Source organism: Tiliqua scincoides, chromosome 4 (genome assembly GCF_035046505.1).
Source record: "Tiliqua scincoides isolate rTilSci1 chromosome 4, rTilSci1.hap2, whole genome shotgun sequence".
NCBI lineage: Eukaryota > Metazoa > Chordata > Lepidosauria > Squamata > Scincidae > Tiliqua > Tiliqua scincoides.
Genome location: NC_089824.1, coordinates 96,592,485 through 96,608,281, shown reverse-complemented (window position 1 = coordinate 96,608,281; position 15,797 = coordinate 96,592,485). Strand labels below are relative to the sequence as shown.

Here is a 15,797-nt window from a genome sequence, read left to right as displayed (position 1 = left end):
AAGTTGCTACCTTAGTCATATCAGATGATTCTTTCAAACTTATGCAGTAACTTTTGTTTGAGATAATGGCTGTTGCTGTGACTGAAATTCAACTCACATAAGGACTTGAAAGGAAAAAAAAGCCAACTAGGGAATTCGTGAATCAGCTCCACCCAGGAAGAGGTTAGTTGAGTACAGCATGAAGAAAATAATTCATTTTTGGCCTAAATCTTACCCCACACTGCCATCTTGTGGACTGTCAACATGTTGAAAACAACAAGCACTTCTCAGATTCAAAAATGGACTACACCAGCACCTAATCCAGTTTAGGCTGTGCCGTTTATTGTCCTGACCATGTACAACAGCCTTCCCTCACCATTCTCACTCCTCCCCATTGCTATCCTCCCATGAGGGTATCTCGGTTCTACAACAATCTGAAACGAGCTCACAATGTTAACAGTCACAGCCCCAATTACCTAATTTCAGCATAACATAGGAAAGGGTATTTTGAAAAAGAGGGGATGAATATCATATCAACAAGCGAGATTTTAATGACAAAAGAATACTGTCAATTTAAATTTGGTACCATGAACATTTGGAAAATACAGAGGCCAGAATCTGAAGACCAGTGCCCCTAGGTCCATGCATTCAAGGGGCCTGGAACTTGAACAGCCCTCTCTCAACACATGGCAGCCACTTCTTGAACTGTGAGAATTTTAAAACTTTGTAATATAGCATGGCAATCTACTGTTGAAAGAAAATTTAAAAATTTCAGTGGGCAGACCTAAGCAGTTTTTTTGATACCAGCGTCTTTCCTCAATCTACTTTTTTTTACCACTCATTGTTTCAACACCCCCTTGTTTCATATGTTGATTCTAACTGAAAACATGCTTGTTTGTTGCTGCCTTTACAGGAGAATGAAAATATTATGAACTTTTTAAAATTTTGTTTTAAAAACAGTACCATGCATGATAAAACCTAGGGACATGAAGCATCACAGTTCTTGCTCTCTATCATTTTCTGCTTAGATCAGGGGTCTCCAAACTTTTTGTCCAGAGGTCCACATCAAATATCTGGCGTGGTGTGGAGAGCTGGAAAAAAAATTTAAATATAAAATTTAAATAAATAAATTAGAGATGGAACTTAGATGAGTAATAAATGAATGAATGGGCTCATTCATTCAACCTCTCTGGCCCTCAGAACACCCTCCAGACACAATCAGAGCACGGTTCTGGTTATGTTCAGTTGAGTGGGCCAGAGGCTTTCAGGGGACAAGAGGTTGGACATGGGCCAGAAAGAGGCTTGCTGCATCTGGCCCCCGGGCTGGGGTTTGGAGACCCCTGGCTTAGATGATTTTAAAAAAGTACTAGAAAAACAAAATTTTTGGAATGCAAGACAAATACTTGTCACTGCCTACAAATTACGCATAGTATCAAATAACTCTTACTTTCAAATGTATATGAAAGAGGTTTGGTTGAACATTACCTTTGCAATAATGGCTCAAGCCAACCTTCATGGCATTCACAGTGGCAATCCAGAAATGTTAAAACTTCCCCTTTTGCTATAGTAGCTCCCAGAAGCCTTGCTCGAACCAGGCCTTCTCTCTTATTTGCTCGGATAAGCCGTACCTTGCGCAAGTCAGCCACATAGTTTTCCAAGGGCTCCTTTAAGTGTTCTGTTACAAAAAGATAATTGCTGGTTTACTGTTGCACACAGCAGTTGACTAGCTTTGCATCAAAATGCTTCCAATCACGTTAAATATAATTTTCATCACCTGCCAAATACCAAGCAGCAACTGAGCCAGGCAGACATTCCTAAGGAAGGCATTCCAGATTTTGGTGACACAACCAAAAACACCTTGTTTCATGTGCTAATCTGTCCCACTGATGACAGCAAAAGAACATGGAGCAGAGGCTCAGATATTCATCTGAGGATGAAGACAGGCACACATTTCAACTTGTCTATCAGTAGTTTCTGTGTACTTTAGTCATTTTTTCAAGGTATGTTGCTAATTTCATAGCAAGGTGTAGGATCAGGAAATTTGAAGACCACCTACTTCTAAATAAACCTGTTTGGTCAACAAGATTGTTCTTAAGAGACCAAACTGCATGCCTCCATCTTCCAAGGTGAGGTGGGTAGCTACTTAAGATGGGGCCTTCTCAGTACTGATGCTGCAACTATAGGACTCCCTGACCTTGTCCACTTGCCTGGCACCAAAAGTTATGTCTTCTAAATGCTAGATAAAGACTATTCAAACTTTTAATTGGCTTTTCACTTTTTTAACGCAATTCAGCAATTGTAAACTGCTCTTGAGGACTCTACTGCTGTTGAAAAACTATTTTTTTCTCATTTTAATTGTTTTGGTTTTTAAAATATTACATAAGCCAGTGGTTCCTAAACTGTATGCTGTGGCACCTTAGGACACCTAGGTGCACTCACAGGAGCACTGCAAGATGTCCCTGGTTGACTCTCCTACCGACTCAGCCAGGTGCCACCATCTTGGATCTCACTAAATATCTCAAGATCCAAGATGGTGGCACCCAAATATCACAAGATTTTGGTGTCATCACCTTGGAACTCACAAGATTTGGGTGCCACCACCTTGGATCTTTCAGATTTTATGAGATCCAAGGTGACGTAATTTTATATTAAAATTCAAAATATTTGTCTTATGTAACAAAAAGGTACATTTCCTTAATTCAAAATGGACCAATGAGACTGATTGTTCGAACAGTCAATGAGATGTTGTTATGACACAGCATGGAACATCTCATTGACTGTTCGAACTGTTGCCCCCAGGAGCACAGTAGCTACCATAAGCTGCATGCCTCTCAGAGGAAATCTTGTACCAACAAAGTTCTCTATGGAGAAATCCCAAATGTCTTACCTTTGTCACTGTAATCATCAACAAGGATGACTTCTTCCAGGAGGATGTCAGGAGAAGTCTCAAGAACACTATGAACTGTTCTCAGAAGAGTTGACCAAGCCTCATTATAAAAAGCAATGATAACTGAAGTCTTTGGCAGATTATGATAATCAAATTTCTCTTCTCTGCATCTGTAAGGAAGGCACACATGAATAATTGTGAAATTATATACAACTAAGAACAACTTAAACACTACCATTCCAGGCAACTTATGCAGAACTAAGGCAAATGAGCAAAGACAAATGACAGCGAAGTTTAGGTCCTGTGGAAAGAAAAAAGTTTCCCCTTGGACTTCATATGTATTTACAAACTAAGCAACACCTCAGTATCTTTCAGTTTGTGAGATATGTCCAGCAATTCACATATTAGAAAGTATAAGCTCACAGGTTTCACTGTGTTGTCTGGGTTTGTCCTGTAGTATTTGTTTGGCTTTATCACATTATTTTTTGCTTTAAATTTTGTAAATTGCACTGGCATGGTTCTTATTTTACAAAATGGTATATAAAAATAAATATTTTTAAAACCTAGAAATTTGTATGCCAGATCAAGATTTTAAAACTGCCTGAATGAAAGCTAGTAACATACACAAAAAATAGATGCTCATTAGAATAGAAAGTTAAGCAGTCAACCAGTTAAAGATTTTATAGCCAATTAACTGTATAGCTTTGGCCACATAATCAGTTAAGTAAATTTTTAGATGTCAGATAAAACTAACCTTAGAGTCACTATTAAAATACTAGTTTCTGTTAAGTAACAAGGTAAGTTAAAAACTAAATGCCTATCATTCATTATTGAAAAAATGTACTATTGGCATCAAATCTATGTAGCCACAGATGTTCTCCTAGGTCTGAACAAGGCTGTTTTCCACTTACTGTTTCCACTTACTGTTTTCTGAGATAATAATCTTCAGCCAATGTTGTTTGACTACAATCTTAAACACAGCTGCCCTAATCCAGCTAAGGAGTTTCATGTACATAAGCAGGCTTCTGCATGTGTATCGCTTGTTGGATCAGGAACCACAGATTATAAATCTGATGAGCATGGCAATGTGCATTTGTATGCCCAATGGCATCTATCCATACCCCATTGCTTTTAAACGTGCACCCCATACGCATTCTGGTGCAACTAGTCATGCATAAATAGATTTCTAAAGCATGACTAGAATCTGATCAGGGTGAATACACTGTTGACACTGACAGAGTTTAGATATATAGTTTACTCATAATCATAATATGAAACATTTGCATAGAGTACTCCTAAGGGCTGGAATACACACTGCCAGTACTTCTTAAGCATGTTTACTCATAAGTAAATTCCACTGTATTAAAGGGGCTTACTCCCAGACAAACATGTTTAGAATTGCAACCTTATTTTTCATTTGAACTTCATGCTTCTTTATTCAAAGGGGTATTGTTGGAACACATCATTTTTCAATATCTGCCCAACAGCTATTTTTAATAACTACTTTCTAAAATCTGTGCTAAATTTAACTGACTTCACTAATGAATAGATCAAAACCTTACAATCAATAACTGAGGCAATAGCCACTCACCTCTCTCTCCCTCTCCTTTGGCTCTCCAGCAAAATGCCAAGCATGGGGACCCACTGAACGTAAGAACTCAAGGGCATGAGCAAGGAACCAACTGGCAAACAGGCATCCCTACATTGTCAATATGCCAAGCTATGATCTATGCTCTGTCTTCATTCTGCTCTAAAGATCCAACCTGGTCCACATTTTATGGGAGAAGAGATCCTGGAAGCTCCTGAAGCTTTCCTTCCCACTTCCCTAAAGGTCAGTGTAGAATCTCAGTGTAGAATCAGGTGCTCAATACGTCGATCGTAATCGACTGGTCGATCGTGAGGCAAAATGAGTAGATCACAGGCTTCTCTCCCGTCCACGCATCCCTAGGAGTGAGCCCCTGGCAGGCTTGTGAGCCCAGAGAGTGAGCCCAGGGAGTGAGACCCTGGCACGCTCCTCCCTGGGAGAGGAGCCGCTGGCAGGCTTCTCTCCTGTCCACGCATCCCTGGGAGTGAGCCCCGTTGACTCTACTGGGGCTGACTTACCTTTCCCCTGTTTTTGCACTGGTATGTATGGAGATCTGCCCCCAACTTCCATCTGTTGGTTCTGTGTGCAAGGGGTTTTGCACTGGTCTTGCTGTGATGTCTATATAGAGATCTTCCCTCCCCCACACCTTTCCCCTGTTTTTGCACTGGTATGTATGGAGATCTGCCCCCCCAACTTCCATCTGTTGGTTCTGTGTGCAAGGGGTTTTGCACTGGTCTTGCTGTAATGTCTATATAGAGATCTTCCCTCCCCTACACCTTTCCCCTGTTTTTGCACTGGTATGTATGGAGATCTGACCCCCCCCCCCAACTTCCATCTGTTGGTTCTGTGTGCAAGGGGTTTTGCACTGGTCTTGCTGTGATGTCTATATAGAGATCTTCCCTCCCCCACAACTTTCCCCTGTTTTTGCACTGGTATGTATGGAGATCTGCCCCACCCCAACTTCCATCCGTTGGTTCTGTGTGCAAGGGGTTTTGCACTGGTCTTGTGTGATGTCTATATAGAGATCTTTCCTCCCCCACACCTTTCCCCTGTTTTTGCACTGGTATGTATGGAGATCTGCCCCCCCAACTTCCATCTGTTGGTTCTGTGTGCAAGGGGTTTTGCACTGGTCTTGCTGTGATGTGTGATGTCTATATAGAGATCTTCCCTCCCCCACACCTTTCCCCTGTTTTTGCACTGGTATGTATGGAGATCTGCCCCCCCCCCACTTCCATCTGTTGGTTCTGTGTGCAAGGGGTTTTGCACTGGTCTTGCTGTGATGTCTATATAGAGATCTTCCCTCCCCCACACCTTTCCCCTGTTTTTGCACTGGTCTGTATAGAGATCTGCTCCCCCCCCCCACTTGTATTGGAATCCAGGAAGATCTGGTGAGGAGGTAGATGTGGTGTCAGCAGTGGCCCCTTTAAGGGTAAGGCCTGGGCATCCAGCAGAGTGTGCTGCACAGCTGCAGCCACTTGAAGGCAATAGGGCCCTCAGGGATATAAGAGCACCTGAGGCAGGAAGGGCTCCACTTATTTATGTGAGTCAGCCTTTTCCTACATGAAGATCATTAAGTCCAAGTACCGTTCCACCATGACTGATGAACATTTGGAAGTGTGCTTGAGGCTGGCTGTCAGCAGCTACTGTCCGGACTATGCATCCTTGGCTGATTCACTTCAGTGCAAGTCATCAAAGTAAACTCAAGTAATTACAAAAAATGTTTATAGTTAATTATGTTGTGTTGTGCAATATTGGCTCATGCGGTTATGCAAGGTATACCAACATACATTGTACACATAAATGTTATATGTTATGATGGTGTGAACATTGTAAAAAAACTCTGGTAGATCTCTGGGCCTTGCTGGGTTTCAAAGTAGCTCTCGAGCCAAAAAAGTGTGAGCATCCCTGGTGTAGATGAAATAGCTGCTTCTCCAGTTTTTGGGGTTCGCTAGCAGATAAAGTTCATCAGATCATCCATGGATTACCACCTCTCCCATGATTTTTCCCCATTTTACTTAGTTATGGATCTACTGTTCTCTACTAGGGCAAAATAACAACAACCAATTTTTAAGGAATAAATTTCATCATGGTAAATTCTTCTCAATTTTCGCTAGATGGTCTTGTGAAAATGTCCTGAAAATAGTAGAATTGCAAAGTCCTGCATCTAATGCCTGAAAAATTACTAATAAGGACTTATAGTTCATTTATAAATAAATCAAAGGCTGATTTCTGCCTGTGTGGTGGAAAAACTCACTACTCAGCTATATTGCACTTCCTGTATTGCATACACATTCTCCTCTCATCAAAACTTGTAAACTGATAGCCAGTTCCTTCTCCATGATCAATTGTGGATCATGTAGTCAGAAACTTTGAAATCAAGGACTGTTTCAGTTAACAAACAGAGCTGAACAGGACAAAGGAACTGCTGGCAAGCCCATGTGTACGGTGCAGGGTACTTTCTGGCACAGGTTGGGACTGTGGTAACAGAGTAACAAAAGGGTAACAAACAGCTAGCACAGCAAGTGGTAGCAGCTACATCCGGTTTCATCCATTAAAGACAGCATGCTTGGAAAATGTCCAGCTAGAAAATATTGTCAAAAGCCACTACTGTGACAGTGGCTGATTAAGAGTAGGCAAAATTGAGAAGGAAACAAGTAACAATGTCATCCAAAGAACTTTCCTCAGAAACAAGTCCTAATAAATTTACTGGGACTTATAGAGCAAGCTTAGGCATGTCTACTCAGAAGTAAGTCCTACTGTGGTCAACGGGGCCTATTCCCAGGTAAATACGGTAAATCACAACTTCCCAAGCGAAGGACTGCAGCTCAGTGACAACTTTGAGGAATAGTTTTTAGAGGACTGCATTTCCCTGCCCCCAGGGCCATCTGAAACACACATACATGGATGTCCATGGCTGCCCCAAGTGGCTTACTGGCTCATTATGACAGCAGAGCTGTGGAGGTTGTGCTGTTAATGGTGGAGGTTTCCGGCCCTCTATCTTGATTCCCCAGCTGGTTTATTGGTTATAAAGGGCCTACATATTTTACATACACAAACTCTGAAATACAAGGAAAAAATCATTTGCCTGAGGAATAATCACAGGAAAAAAATGTCTTGAAATGAGCGACATCAAACTTTCTACAAAGAATGAAAAATGGCCAAGTGGACTCATCATGGACAATTGTGTTGAGCCAATTTTGTGTATGTGAGGGAAGGTGCTCCCTTAGAAATATGGTAAGGGAGGAATTAAAAAAAACTGAAACATTATTATAAGCTGCCATTTCACCTTGTTAAACAGAAAAGGCAGCTAAGAAAATTCTGTTAGGCTGGTGGCCTTCTCACTCACATGTACACTTTGTTACTTCATACAATGTTCATGTGGGAGTGCTTTCGAACAGTTAATCCCCATGTGAAAACCAACATTAACACAGGATCCACCGCCACTTCTGCTATAGGCAACTGGTCAATGACAAACACATAATAATACAACAATGACTGTGTGGAAGCAGATGCTATGCATAGATTTCTGTATGAATCAGCTTTTCACATATTGCTCCAAGAGTTCAAAAAGCCAGTCTTGCAGCAGTACAGATTGACCCATCTTATCTGTGGATTTGGGGACCCACAGAGTAGACTTACCGCAGACATGTATGGAGGGCCTCACCAAACCTCCCAGACATAACCAGAAGTGCCTTGTGGTCGCGCCTGGGAGGTGTTCTGAGGTGCAGGGAGGCCATGCGCCCTCCCTGCACCTCAGAGCACCTCCCAGAGGCTTCTGAGACGCACTTCCAGTTTGACCCCAAAAAAACCCCAGAAGTGCCTCTTAGAAGGCTCTTGGAGGTCTTCTGAGCTAGAGAGAGACCGTGTGCGGCATCACCAGGACTCAGAACACTTCCAATCGTGATCAGAAGATACTTATGGTTGCATCCAGAGGTCCTCTGAGAGCCTCCTGTGGCTCTCAATATCTGCAGGTTCAGTATCTGTGGGGGATCTGGGAACACAACACCTGTGGATACTAAGGGCCAACCTGTATATGAAAGTCAATCCATGCAGACTTCTGTATGTGCCATCAAACTTCATGTAATCATCTCAGCATACAAAACCAGTACAGATGTGCGTTGCTTGACAGGGATGCATTCCTGCACTTCCATTGTCATGTGATGCTAGAAGCTAAATGAAGCCTCCAAAGCCAAGGGGAGCTATGCTAACCTTGCCTTTGGGAGCTTTTCTGAACCCCACTGAGGCAGCGCACATCCGTACATTGCCTCTGCAAGGTACAGAATGGCAAAAAGAATGAAAAATCACAACTTCTGGTTTCTGGAGGGAAACCGGAAGTGACTGTTTTTGCCTTATTGGAGGTCCGGGGAAGCCCTCATCGGCTTTGGAGGCTTGGGGGGGCATGCCTAGGTTGGGCTGTAAATTTTATAGGATACTAAAAACAAAACTGGATCCAAACATGCCCCAAAAGGGTTCACAATCTAAAAAGATGCAGAAAAACAATAGCCTCTCAAAAAACAACCACTAGAAAAAGACCTTGTGCCAGGGTGAAAAGGGACAATTACTCTCCCCCTGCTAAATATAAGGAGAGTACCACTTGAAAAAGTGACTCTTGTCCAGTTAGTGGGGGATTATATGCTCACAACAATCTTGTAATGTAAATTGGGCTGAAACCAATCCAAGTCACACCCAGTAAACTTCATGGCTGAGCAGAAATTTGAACCCGTGTCTCCCTGGTTCAAGTTCAACCACTATACGATCTCATACTAGCTGACAGAAAAGGTGACAAGGAGTGTCTTTTTCTCCTCCGAGGTTGGCTCTGACTAACCTGACAAGATTGTAATTTCAGAGATGTGGGTAGAAAAGAAAACAGCGAGTGGTAGCAGCAGATGAAAGACAAGATAGTGCATAGAGCGGGGTTCACTGAAATGCCCCATGTATATCAAGTATCTGGTGAATAAGCACTAGCAGAAGGGATTGCTCCTGACCCATTTCACTACTGTACATATGTAAAATGAAAAACTTTTCATCTATATGAATAAATAAAACCACCCCACTTCAATATTCCTAATCATCAATATAGACTAGTGAAAATTGAGATTGGAGAGCTAGTGCTTAACCACTTTGGTTACAAGTACTAATGAGTACGGTAAGTGAATTGTGTTACAGAGTAGTTGATCTACCAAACAAACCTGTATATGAAGTATGTTTACTGTAACAAGCCGTGAAAAGCTACACTGTACCTGTAGCAAGCTAACAGCTGTACCTATACCTTGTGCGAATACAGCCTATTATTGGGTCCAATTCTATCCAACTTTCCAGCAGTGATGCAGCCATGCCAACAGGGCATGCATTGCATCCTGTGGTGGTGGGACAGTCCAGAAGGCCTCCTCATGGTAAGGGAACATTTGTTCTCTTACCTTGGGGCTACATCGGTGCTAGAAAGTTGGATAGGATTGGGCCCATTGCTGGCCAACTGGTGACCTTCTTGATCCCAGAGCAAAGACACCCAAGTTCCTGTCAAGTCATAAAGAGGAAAAATCAACAGTAGCAGATGAGCAACACAGTGAAAGAGAGAGTAGGCGTGTGAGTTTGCCACTGTTTCTACATGTGACATCAGCTCTACCGATATATATTCTGAAGAACTTTCCCTTTTCTAAAATTGCATGGTTTTATAAAATTAGTAATATTGAGAAAATACCAGTCAAACTGGGCAGGCTCAAATTTGCAATAATGTTCTTTGGTGATGATCCCTCACTAGAGTGTGTATATGCAATTATTTCAGCATATTGAGATTAGTATGTTAACAGCTTTCAGTGTTTTCAGTTTCTCTTCTTGACATTTAATCAATGCAAAGAAAAGTATTCTACTGAGCTGTCATTTCTTAAAATATTTACAAGTATTCCAATATAAAAATTACCAAATAAAGCTTTGAATATAACCACATTAGGCTCTTTATTTAATCCCCCACCCCTAAAATATTTCACTTCAACTACTTTGACTGCTGGGAAAACTTATGAGCTATTTATACAGCACATAAAAATCCACATGGTGTACTTTTTAAGCTTTGTTTACTAAATATAAATCGCACATTAAATCAAATCCCAACTGACTGATAGAATCAAAAAAATTTTGCGTACCAGGAAACCTGCATCACAGAGAGGCACTTTAAGGGCAGAACTAGAGAGAAACCAAGAGCTGCTACTAAAAACAACAGTTATGTGTCAGAGTCCTTCACCAAAGTGGATAATGAAGTAACAGCCCAATCCTATGCGTGTCTACTCAGAAGTAAGTTCCACTGTGTTCAATGAGACTTACTCCCAAGAAAGTATGGATAGGATTACAGCCTGAGATGAACTACAATGGTTGAGAATAAAGGGCAAACTCAATATATGCCTGCTCTGCTGTTCTGGTGGTCTCCCCATGCTTTGTGTGACATCAGCCCCACTCTAAAAAGTTGAGCCATTTGTGCCATATGCGACTGTTGTTGCTATTGTGTTTTACACACAAGAAAGTTTTCTTATAGGAGACTTAAGTTCGCAATTTATATGAACTCATTGTTGTGAGTTTGGAAGAGGTACTTGTAATACAAATGAGCATTTCAATCAGCACTGTATAAATTTTGGATTTACAAAATGATCCACAATCAAGACTATGGTGTGTGTGTGGGGGGGGGGGAATTTAACTCTTTCCTGGGGTGCTGATCCACAAGGCAGCTTCCCATGTGGATCCAGACTGGTGACTGCAGAGGGGACTAAAAATTTAAGAACATAAGAACAGTCCCACTGGATCAGGCCATAGGCCCATCTACTCCAGCTTCCTGTATCTCACAGCGGCCCACCAAAAGACCCAGGAAGCACACCAGATAACAAGAGACCTCATCCTGGTGCCCTCCCATGCATCTGGCATTCTGACATAGCCCATTTCTAAAATCAGGAGGTTGCACATGGGACTCATGCATGATTCACAATGCATCTGGCCTTCTGACATAACCCATTTCTAAAATCAGGAGGTTGCACATACACATCATGACTTGTAACCCATAATGGATTTTTCCTCCAGAAACTTGTCCAATCCCCTTTTAAAGGCATCCAGGCCAGATGCCTTCACCACATCCTGCAGCAAGGAGTTCCACAGACCAACCACACGCTGAGTAAAGAAATATTTTCTTTTGTCTGTTCTAACCCTCCTAACACTCAATTTTAGTGGATGTCCCCTGGTTCTGGTGTTATGTGAGAGTGTAAAGAGCATCTCTCTATCCACTCTGTCCATCCCCTGCATAATTTTGTATGTCTCAATCATGTCCCTCCTCAGACGCCTCTTTTCTAGGCTGAAGAGGCCCAAATGCCGTAGCCTTTCCTCATAAGGAAGGTGCCCCAGCCAAGTAATCATCTTAGTCGCTCTCTTTTGCACCTTTTCCATTTCCACTATGTCCTTTTTGAAATGTGGCGACCAGAACTGGACATAATACTCCAGGTGCGGCCTTACCATAGATTTGTACAATGGCATTATAATATTAGCCGTTGTGGTCTCAATAACTTTTCTAATTATCCCAAGCATAGAATTGGCCTTCTTTACTGCCGCTGCACATTGAGTCGACACTTTCATCAACCTGTCCACCACCACCACCCCAAGATCTTTCGTGATCTGTCACAGACAGCTCAGAACCCATTAGCCTATACGTGAAGTTTTGATTTTTTGCCCCAATCTGCATGACTTTACACTTACTTACATTGAAACATTTAATCCTTCACCCCAGAAATTGTAGTTCCTATATGTATCAGGGCTCCTGCAACTACAATATTTACTCCTCTCAAAAAACAAACCCAGGCAGGATCAAAGTCACATCTAGTTTTCCCTTAAGTTCCTACTCCTGCCCTTTTCCAAATACATACTGTCGGAAGATCATTATACTCACAGAGATAAGAATTTCCTTTCTGAAACAAACTTCCTCAGAGTTTTATGTGAAGATAATAAGAGTGGGCACTAAACTAGACCAGTTGCTTCAGGTCAACCATACTATGACTGCAATCCTATGTGCATTTCCCTGGAAGTGAGGCTACAATCCTATCCACACTTTCCTGGGAGTAAGCCCCATTGACTAGAATGGGATTTACTTCTGAGTAGACACACCTAGGCTTGGACTTGAAGTTCCACTCCACTGAATTTAATGGGGCCTTACTTCCAAGTAGACATTCATTGGATTGCGTTGTAAGAGCACATCTCCTCATCCTTCCAGGAGGAAACCTCTCTGTATGTGAACTGAGCAGCCTCAAGGCAAGACAGGTGTGCAAGGTGCGAATGAGAGAGATGAGAAGCCTAGGCTCTGAAAGCAGCCAGTGCAATGTTCCAGGAAGGAAGCAGGTGGGTTGGCAATGACATGACAGCCCACTGGCAGAGAACTTTCACTGATGCACGTTGTACTGGGGGTGTTTTGTGTGCCAGTTCTCCCATTGCCCAGTCATCCCATTCTGACTTCAAAAGCTCAGGAAAGCCTGCACTTTCATGTTCCCCTGTCTCCAGAAGATCAGATGTTCTGTGTCTCTTCTACTGGAGGGGAGGGGTTCAGATTAGCACCCCAATCTTTGTAGCACAGCCTTTGTAGCACTGGATATACAGTACTCCAGAAAGTAAGTGTACCTCTTTAGGCATTCATGTGTACACAATAAACGTCCTTTGCCAACTCATCGCCACTGCGGAGTGGGTCCCACCCACTTCAAGAAGGGCGGCTACTCCTTTGCCTGGATCAGTTTCCCACCATGGGCGGATCCAAGGGGGGGCCATGGTGTGTTCCCCCCCCCCAATTGTTGCACCTCGAAGGAGCCAGAGGAACGTCCACTGGGCAGGGTACTGGTGGCCAACGGAGCTTGGAATGGGTCTACTTGGCAGGTAGATCTGGGCTCTATGTCCAGGAGGAAGCCCAGGTCTACCCCCCCCCCCAGCAAACAGCCACAGAGTACATAAGCAGGAGCCCAGGTCTACCTGGAAGGTAGATTCAGGCTCCACGTCCAGGCAGAGCCCAGGTCTACCTGCCCAGCAAACAGCCACGGAGGCTACAAGCTCAGTGGGGAGCCCAGGTGTACCCAGAAGGTAGAGCCAGGCTCCGAGCCCAGGCTGAATGGAGCCCAGGTCTACCCACCCGGGCTCTGGGGCGGAGGCTCATGGCCCCCCAGCACAAACCTGGCTCCGCCCCTGCACCCGAGCAGGCGTGCCTCCCTGAGCCGCGAAGCGCCCAGGCACAGCCAGCCTTTCCAGGCGGCGCCCCGAAGCCTCCCCAGCCCGCCAGGCGCAGCGTCGCCGCTGCCTGCTCACTCACTGCGGGTGGCGGCGCTCGGGCAGGCGGCGGTGCAGGGAGATGCGGTCGCTGAGGTAGATGTTGATCTGGTGCCGCTGGACGCTCTCCTCCTGGCGGCGCCGCTCGGCCTCGCTCAGCTCCAGCCGCGCGGGCCGGCCCAGCTCGCCCAGCTCCGTCTCCCGGCCCAGGGGCGGCTTGTCGTAGACGGGTCTGCGGAGCCGCCGCAGGGCCAGCTCGGGGGGCAGCGAGGGCTCCTCCGCGGCTCCCCCCGCCTGGCCGGGCTCCGGAGGGCCCGGCGGCCACAGCAGCAGCAAGCCCAGCGCCCCCGCCCCGGCCGCCAGCGCCGCCGCCGCCGCCACCAGCAGCCGCCCTCCTCCGCGGGGGACGCGCGCTCGCCGGCCCCGCCGCATCGCCGCCGAGGCCCCTCCGAGAGACCTGCGCTGCCCGGGCAGGACCTGAGGCGGGGCCGCGGGGAGAACCGCCCCGCCTAGCCGGGAGGTCTGTTGCGGAAGTCGCTCTCCGGCCGGCCGGCCGGCGGGCTGGGCCCTTCGGAGCTGGGGCTGGGCCCTGAGGCACGGCGGGGCAGGGCAGGAACTGCTGCACTGCACCCTGCTTGCCTTACCTGCCCTGCTCGGGAGTTAGGGCCCAATCCTGTGCACGTCTACTCAGAAGTAAGTCCCATTAGAGTCAATGGGGCTTACTCCTGGGAAATGTGGATAGCCTTAGAGCCCAGTCCTATGCATGTCTACTCTGAAGTAAGTCCCATTAGTCAGTGGGGCTTACTCCCTGGAAAGTGCCTATAGGATTGTAGCCTATGGGCCCGATCCTATCCAATTTTCCAGGGTCGGTGCAGCTGTGCCAATGGGGCCTGCGCTGCATCCTGTGGTGGGGAGGCAGTCACAGAAGCCTCCTCAAGGTATGGGAACATTTGTTCCCTTTCCTCGGGGCTGCACCAGTGCTGGAAATTTGGATAGGATTGGGCCCTAAGTTTTCCCTCCTAGAAGGGAAGATTTCAAAGAAGGGATGATGATGACAGGTTGTAGGTCAATGCTTTTGTCCACTCAAGCCATGATACTAACACTTTATCTGCAAGTAACTCCAACCGAACACAGCCAGGCTGCCTTCTGAGTAACAAGTAAACATCAGATTGTGCTGTATCCATCACTGCAAGCTTTGGGTCCAATCTTGTTCAAATTTCCAGTACTAATGTAGCTGCAATGCAGCCCCAAGATAAAGGAACAAACCTTCCTTTTCTTGTGGAGGCCTTCATGACTGCCCCTCCCACTCATCTGCATACCTGAGGGTCAGTGGCTGCAAGTGCTCCCAGGCAGCATGGCTCCCCCCCCCCTACACAACCCCTACAAGTTGTGTCCACAAGCAGCCTCTCTGGTTCTCAGAAGGCCTTAGAAAGGTACCTTCTGGAGATCTTCTGACGGCTGGAGAGGCTACAGACGGCTTCTCCAGCCCTCGGAACACTCTGGACATTACCAGAGGGCATCTTTGGTCATGTCCAGAGGTGTGGCAGGCCCCTGACTTGCAGATTTGTTTATCCATGAGTTTTAGCATTATTGGGGGACACAGCAATTACTTCTGGGTTGGGAGGCAGCATTTACTGGGATGGCCACAAGGCAGCAGAAGCCCCAGAACTTCCACTGCAGGATACAGTGCACACCCTGTTGGCACAGCTGCATCAGAGCTGGGAAGTTGGATAGAATTAAGTTGTTGAGTCTTCAGTCTCGAAAGACTATGGTATCGCGCTCTGAATGGTGGTTCTGGAACAGCATCTAGTGTGGCTGAAAGGGCCAATTCGGGAGTGACAATCCCTTCCACACTGGGAGCAAGTGCAGTCTGTCCCTGGTCTTTCTCCCTGGCTATGGGCCTTCCTTCTTTGCCTCTTTGCCTCAGCCTGTTGGCCAAGTGTCTCTTCAAACTGGGAGAGGCCATGCTGCACAGCCTGCCTCCAAGTGGGCCACTCAGAGGCCAGGGTTTCCCACTTGTTGAGTTCCACTCCTAATGCCTTCAGATCCCTCTTGCAGATGTCCTTGTATCGCAGC

General features: G+C 45.3%; 1 protein-coding gene across 1 annotated transcript in view; it reads right to left on the bottom strand.

Annotated features, from left to right (window-relative positions):
* The window catches only part of GALNT12 (polypeptide N-acetylgalactosaminyltransferase 12), a 45,925-nt gene extending 31,772 nt beyond the window's left edge, over nt 1-14,153 (bottom strand). The window contains exons 1-3 of the mRNA XM_066623565.1: nt 13,765-14,153; nt 2,867-3,036; nt 1,465-1,654 (exon numbers count right to left, since the gene is read on the bottom strand). Coding sequence (XP_066479662.1) covers nt 1,465-1,654; nt 2,867-3,036; nt 13,765-14,153 — 749 coding nt within the window. The remainder of the gene's footprint in view (nt 1-1,464; nt 1,655-2,866; nt 3,037-13,764) is intronic.
* Between the last annotated feature and the right edge of the window lie 1,644 nt (nt 14,154-15,797).